This window comes from Octopus sinensis, unplaced genomic scaffold (genome assembly GCF_006345805.1).
Source record: "Octopus sinensis unplaced genomic scaffold, ASM634580v1 Contig15875, whole genome shotgun sequence".
NCBI lineage: Eukaryota > Metazoa > Mollusca > Cephalopoda > Octopoda > Octopodidae > Octopus > Octopus sinensis.
The window spans coordinates 17,501-25,000 of record NW_021833970.1 but is presented as its reverse complement, the minus strand read 5'-3'; the positions used below and the strand labels follow the sequence as shown (position 1 = coordinate 25,000).

Below are 7,500 nucleotides of genomic sequence, written 5' to 3'. Positions count from 1 at the left end.
AACAACAACAACGATAATATTGATTTCAATTTTTGGCACAAGGCCAGCAATTACGTGAGGAGAAGAGTAAATCGATTTCATTGACTTCACTTTTCATCTGGTAATTATATCTACCCGGAAGAAGAATCAATAATAAATAATAATAGTAATTATAACAAAAGATTTTCTCTTACTTTTATAGAATGAAATCTCGTTGGTGTCATTCGTGCTGACGACTGTCATTATATTTTTCGGTGAGTAATTCTTACAAACATGGCTGACTTTGTTGTAAGTAAAGAATTCTGATTGGCTGCTTAGAGCGATGCCGGCACATCCCAGTAGACTTTTTCTCTTATAGAATTTTTCCGATGGATTTGCCTGAAGATAACCATAAGAATAACCAGGATCCAAAGCTTTGTAGTAGGCCTCAAGTTCCTGACCTGAGGTAACGGTCAGAATTGTTGTAAGGGTCAACAACAGCGCTCTCGTAACAGATGGACGGGTAAAATGGGACATTCTTGATTCCATGATTATCAGAGGCATATAGAGGAGAAAAAGAAATGGTATGAAAGAGAGAAAGAATGGAGTGGAGAGAGATATGAGGAGCTCAGCAATGAGACAAGAAGAATTTTAATATATAAAGAGAGAATGGTGGCGTACTGGCACGAACGTTAGCACGCCGGGTAAAATTCTTAGCGGTATTTCGTCTGTCTTTACGGTTTGATTTAAAATTCCGCCGAGCTCGACCTTGCAGATCCTCCTTTCGGGGCCGATAAATTATGTACCAGTCGATTTAAGTGACTGGCCCCTCACCACAAATTTCAGGCCGTGTGTCTAGAGTAGGAATGAATATATATGGAGAGACCGGGGAAGAAAAAGGCAGAGAGTAGAAAAGAGTTAGAAAGTAGCAGAGAAAAATCCTGAAAAAGAAGAGAGAGATACAATGAGAAGAGGGGAAATGTTTGCACGTGAGAGGAAGGATTTTTGGATGAGGAAACGCAAAAGGAATAAAATACAATTTAAAATAAAATGTTTTAAATAAATTTTGGTCATTGATAAAGACGCATGTCCTGGGAAGGATTTTAAATTGCATTCAGTACGGGGACCTGGTTGGGGATTTCCAGGGTTTTGAAGAGTCTGGAATCACCTCTTAACCAGTGTTGCTCCAAGGTCTACTCTGACCCGGAGTAGAAGTACTCGTCAGGATAACAATTATGGGTTATTTAGTAATTCAGTTGGACACGTGGAGCTCATTAGCCTGGTGATGGGGCAACCGATCTAGAAATAAAATCCTGATTCCAAACCTCAGATACTTTGCAACAATTCTGAACCATGGAAAAGTGTTCGGGTGTAAACACGGAGGAAAATTTGGGAATCAGAGAACGTGTGGGAGTTCGACTTTATCTGCAGCCTCACTCTTGCAAATCCTGCGACGACGCTGACAACAAGTTTTAACGTTCCTGGCTGTTCTTTTGGATATATTAGTGACGTTGAAATGAGGGACACACAGCATGGACAACAACCTTTCTTCCATAGCATTCTGCCCGGGCTCGAGTCCTATCGAACACTCAATACTTGAGAGAGAGAACCGGACAACAAATATGCAATCGATATCTTTTGCCGAATTGCTAGATGACGAGGAAATAAGAAAAATACGTTGGTTGTCAGGATGTGGTGGGAGTAGAAATCCTACACGCGCACACGTACACACACACACACACACACACACAAACACAGACACACACACACACACACAGACACACATGGCACCAAAAGCCAAGTCAGAAGCTCGGAATCCGACGACCAACCCAGCAAGACAACTTTCCCAGAGAGGAAGACGCTGTCGTACAGGGCTGGATGTCTTGTGTCCTGTAGGCCTTCCTTGGTCAACTGAGTAACACGTATTCACTCACCAGTTATTATAGTCCACCTTGTAGTAAAAGATCACCAAATGAGAGTGCAGTATGCTTCAAATCAGTCACGTGATCAAGGAACATTATTCCTCATTAGAACTAATTATGGATCCATTATTCATCACCTTTTGTAAAGCTAGAGAGCAGGTTTTTGAAAAGTAACATTTCAAATTATATTTATCAGATTATTTCTTCCATTCGCTGCAGATGATTGCCTCCTAAACCATAATAATATTCTGCAGCATACTATCAGAGTAACTAGAAAATTATTCTCTCTTTCGTAAGTATCTTACAAGTAATAAGATGCAGTGTGCTTCCCATCGGTCACGGTAGGGGAAAAAAGAGTGAAACAACAAACGGTGATGGAGTGGGTGTCAGTGAGAGACAGTACAGACAGCCGAACGGCATTCACAGATTTTGCTCCGGAACAGCTGGTATTTTTATCAAAATAAAACAGCAAATCTTTATTGTAAATGCATTTAGTTTATCAGTTTCATGAATGTGTTACCTCGATCGGGGATGACCTGTTACTCAACAACTCTAACAAACTGGATGATGTAGCCAGAAATACATTATGACTTAACAAAATATTCCAAATGTGACCATCTCCTCTTTTGTTAAGTCGTAATGTATTTATGGCTACATCATCCAGTTTGTTTCTGTTACAGTTGTTTAGTAACAAGTCATCTCCAATCGATGTAACATATGCTCGGATACACAAATACAAACACACACACACACACACACACACACAGTTCATCTAGTGATTAAACAACATCACAAACTCTTGCTCACTTCACAATGCACATACACACATGTGCACACACACTAATCTTTTTTTTCCTACACCTTCTTATCATAATATATACGTGTACAAATATAACAGAATATGATAGAAAAGAACCCACTTACTTTCACTGAGGTGGAGGGCCGCCCCTACACTTTAGGTGGTTACGTGAGGACTTCTTGTCAGGACTGTTCATTAAGGGCACAACTGCTCTCTGCTCTCCTTCCTGTCTTCTATTGTAAGTACTTTCTTCTATTAACCACAGTAGAGTCTACAGATATCAGGACTTTTCATAAATGCCAGCACTGTACACTGCTGTCTGTCCTTTGTTCTCTTATCTATTTCACCTTCAGACTTAGACTTGTCCGAAAATTACCAAAACACGCAGTTTGACCAAAAAACACTGTACCAACCACTCAGATAAATATTGTTTACTAATATGCCTGTATTTCTCCAGAAGAGTGAAAATACACCAAACTTTTCAATACGTCTTCTTTGTTACTACGAAGGAAAGAATTTCTTGAGTAGAGAAATGCGCTTCACGAAACATACAGAAGATACGCCTGTGTAGTTGTTGAAGTCGTTCCGATGTTAGCAGTAATGCAGCTCTGATGTTTTTGATAGTGACGTTGCAGTATTAGTACCTGGTGATGGCGTGATGTGGCGTTGGTGTTTCTGTAGGTGGAGATATAAAAGCTGAACGTTGAAGGTCGCTGGATGGAAGTCTTCCATTAAAGAAAATCATTCAAATCAATCACCATGGATGATGAAAAGTAAACATATTTCTGAATCGGTACACTCTCTATTTCAACCGTAACACAAACTGCTTTAATAAGTTTCACAAAACATGTATTTATATGTATCATGGCAATTAGCAATACTTTCTAATAAGAAAGTGTGTGTGTGTGTGTGTGTGTGTGTGTGTGTGCGTTAATGGGGAGACCCAAACTAAGACTTTCAATTTTTTAATTTTGCCACAGCAAAATACAATTATATTTCAGATCTGTGTGTTGCAATGCGATAGTAAATGAAACACATCAAATCTATTCGATATGGCCACCTCTGTTTCGAATCACATCCCTGAGTCTAGGTGCCAATGCTTCTCACGCGGGACGCAGCAGGTTTTGCGGAATCGAGCCCATTCCCGGCGCAGTTTTGCATTCAGGTTGCCGAGCGAAGCATGAGAAGTGCTCGAGGGCCTCGCATCTAAAATGGACCAAACAGAAATATCCATCGGGTTGAACACTGAATTATTTTCTGCCGCCCAAACATGAATTTCTTAATCTGAAAGCCAGTCATGTTAACGAGAATCAATATAAGATTTAATTCAACCAACCTCATCTGTCGATTTTCTGAACTGAATATTTGCTCCAACATTTTCAGTTATGCATATTGCTTTCATACTTCGCTCGCGTGCCGACATACCATTAGATACAGTACACTATTACAAATCGTTCAACATATATACTAGCTTTTAATCGATGTGTTGAAAGTGGCTTAAAACTGAGCAACATGTCTACAAAATCCATACTCGTGGGTTCATTTTAATCTTGTCAGTTTCCAAATAATTTTCTGGTAATATTTAATGTTTTCCATTACTTACAAGAGTTGTGTTTCCTAGGGCAACGAAAAGACAACTAAATTCAGTATAGAAACAAATATATATTTCTACAAATACATATATACATACATTTGAACATATATACACACAATACAAGTATATATGTATAAATAACAGACACACACTACTATTTAAACTTGTACTCCTGCCATCCTTCACACACCAAATGGAACATTCCATGTCGCATCGTAAGACGTATTTGGGCAATTATGGTAGATTCAAAGATACGTCAAATTTGACTTAATGAACTTAAAGCTTTCCTAAATAAACAGAAACACCCTTAAAATTAACAAACAATGGATTTTAATGAGTCTAAATATCATTCAACTGATGATACCTAAGAAAAAGTTTGACGAAAATACTGTTCAAATTATCAACACACCTGACCAAGGAATGACCAACATATTCTATGCTATAAGAACAAAGTTATCAATACTTTTCCAATGTCCCAAAATGAAACATTCTGTTGATGGAAATCTCATAAGGAATAGCAAACGTCGACCAAATAAATCTTAAAAACAGATCACAAGTGCAAAATTCGCAGCAGACGATAATTCAGAATTCTGTGTGAAGGATTTTGGAGACAATAGGTGTGGAATATGTAGTAACAACAACTTCAAATATTTCAAGACTGGTTCTCATATATAATTTTAAAGTAGATCCTTCCTCCAATTAATGCGAATATGAACTCTAAGACACAGAATCTAATATGCTGCATCACCTTCCAAAATTGCAAAGAGAATTCTATTTGGCAAAACCAACAATTCCCTTTGCCAATGAGCAACGATCCACAGACAGCACATCCGACAAAACGAATTACGTAAGATTTCGCTGAGCAAACGTCTAGATATATGCGGAAACAGCAGATTCACGATCCTGCTTGCCTTTCTACCAATGCCCAAGGGATGATTCAAAACTCTGAAAGACAACGAAACTATATTTTACAGGAAAACTTCTATCAAAAGTGAACGTGTGAAAAATATAAGATCTAATATTCTTACAAAATATTTACTTTCACAGCACTACTGTTACTAAAATAACTGGAAGAATTCACTTAAACACCTCTCCCCCTTCACACACTTTGTTTCATGCATACGGTTAGACACAAACACAAACATACATTTAAATGCCTTTCCAAATAATTCCATAGATTCTGTTTTCCAAATAATTCCATAGATTCTGTTTTCCAAATAATTCCATAGATTCTGTTTTCCAAATAATTCCATAGATTATATTTCCTTCAGCTCGCCAACAGAACAACCGACCAAACATTTTGTCAGTCACACCATAACTAAAAGAAATTTAATTTCATTCATAATAATTTTTGATTCCTTTGACCTGTCATCGAATTCACCCATCCCAGAAGAACACTTCTTTCTCTCTTTCTTCCAGAAACCCGCAATACACGCCTCCTTATACGCATATACATACATACGCATACATACACACATGCATGCACACAGGGATGTATACATATTTATAGAATCAAAATGACAAAGAGCATCTCAGATATCGCCCCTTAAATCACCCTCTTTCCAAAACCCAAGAAAGCAAATTCACTCCAGGTTATTTTCAACTCACTTCTTTATAAAAGTTATGAATTTCCGATAAGAAATCATTCATGATGAATCCCTGAAAGGGTGAAAGTGCTTAGAAAATAGATTTTTATTTAAATCCTGTCCTGACTACCATCTCTTATTTTTATATGACATCTGTACACCAGTCCAAAAGTTTACAAACACACACACACACACACACACACACACAAACATATACACACTCATATCTTCACTACATCAGTCGTTACTATCACAACAAACGCACCAACAATACCGCCACAGCCAACAGCAATATCGAACACATCCCATTGAAAGAAGCTAATGTGCTCAGTATAGTGTGACTGTTCGTATTCATGTGAGACACTAGTTTAGTTCAGTGTGGGTGAAAGCATAATATCATAAATGGGAAGTGTTGTTCTCACTGCGTATGTTATTGACCATAATATAGAGTTGTCGTAGCTGCAGATACTGGTGAAAGAAGCGAGCAGTCCTGCTATCAGTGAACAGTTCGAAAACCTGCGCTCCTGTTTCACTTGTAGAGACAGTGGTAATATTTTCATCTGTAGGAACTCTGGATTGATGTCTGGAGACAGTGCCGACCTCTGTGGTTATTCTGGAAGCAGTAGATAATATTCTTTCTACTATAAACACAGGATCTGAAATTTTGCAGGAAAGGGCTAGTTGATCATATGAACCCCACTGCTCAGCTACTACTTGTTTTATTGAGCCTGAAAGGAAAAAAGGATAAGTCGGCCTCTGTAACATTTGAATGCAGTAAACAATATTGGCATTCGTAAGGGTCCTGACTTGACATCTAGAGACAGTGGTGACATCTGTGGTAATTCTGAAAGCGGCATTTGTGGACATCCTTCATATTTTGTGACTGGACGGTCATAGTGGACAGACCTGACAACATCTCTCGTTGCCCGTGAATAGCAAAATCACTGCCTCTACCCACAACAAAGGTAAGATTACATTTGTGCGTGTGTGTGTATGTGTGAGCCTGTGTGCGTGTGTGTATGCATGTGCGCGAGCGCATGAGTTTGTTAGATTTAGGATTATGGTACGTGGTGTGGCGGTTAACGTCTCGAGCTCACTCACGCGCAAAAGATTGTGACTTCTGAATCGGGTGGTGCATTGAACCCTTCGGCAAGATACTTCAATTTTCTCCACTCTATTGAAAATAAGTACAACTGTTAGCTGGAGAAGGGCCCACTATAACGCTTGGCAACCTGAATAAGCTCCGGCCTGGAGGCTCGAGTCAGACTTTATGATGTGTTTCTTTGGAGAAGGGAGCGACGATATTTCTTGCTGTTTAACACTTGGTCAGTAGCGATTAAGCAGATCTATGATCAAAGCCGTTTCGACCGTGGCCATCAGAACATATATTAAAAAATACGCTTGTTATGAATGTATTATCATGTTGTTATTTTCGTTTGTGTGTTTGTTGTTGTTAGCGTCATCATTTTGCGCCAGATCGGGCCTGATCGAACGGTTCTTCAGTCAAAGATATACCAGCCGTGACCATCCTATTTTTTAATTCAGATATTCTCTATTAGCTTTTCTACTTTCATTTCTCCTGACAAATATATCTCTTGCACTTCATCTCTTCCTTTATCTCGTCCCTTCTCTGTATTACTA

The 7,500-nt window shown here is 38.7% G+C and overlaps 2 protein-coding genes across 2 annotated transcripts in view; one reads left to right on the top strand and one right to left on the bottom strand.

Moving 5' to 3' along the window:
* Positions 1-2,991, bottom strand: part of LOC118761634 — a 13,101-nt gene extending 10,110 nt beyond the window's left edge. Inside the window, exons 1-2 of the mRNA XM_036499718.1 lie at positions 2,805-2,991; positions 174-496 (exon numbers count right to left, since the gene is read on the bottom strand). Coding sequence (XP_036355611.1) covers positions 174-495 — 322 coding nt within the window. The 5' untranslated portion in view covers position 496; positions 2,805-2,991. The remainder of the gene's footprint in view (positions 1-173; positions 497-2,804) is intronic.
* LOC118761633 overlaps positions 1-7,500 on the top strand; it is a 34,363-nt gene that overhangs the window by 21,521 nt on the left and 5,342 nt on the right. The window lies entirely within an intron of this gene.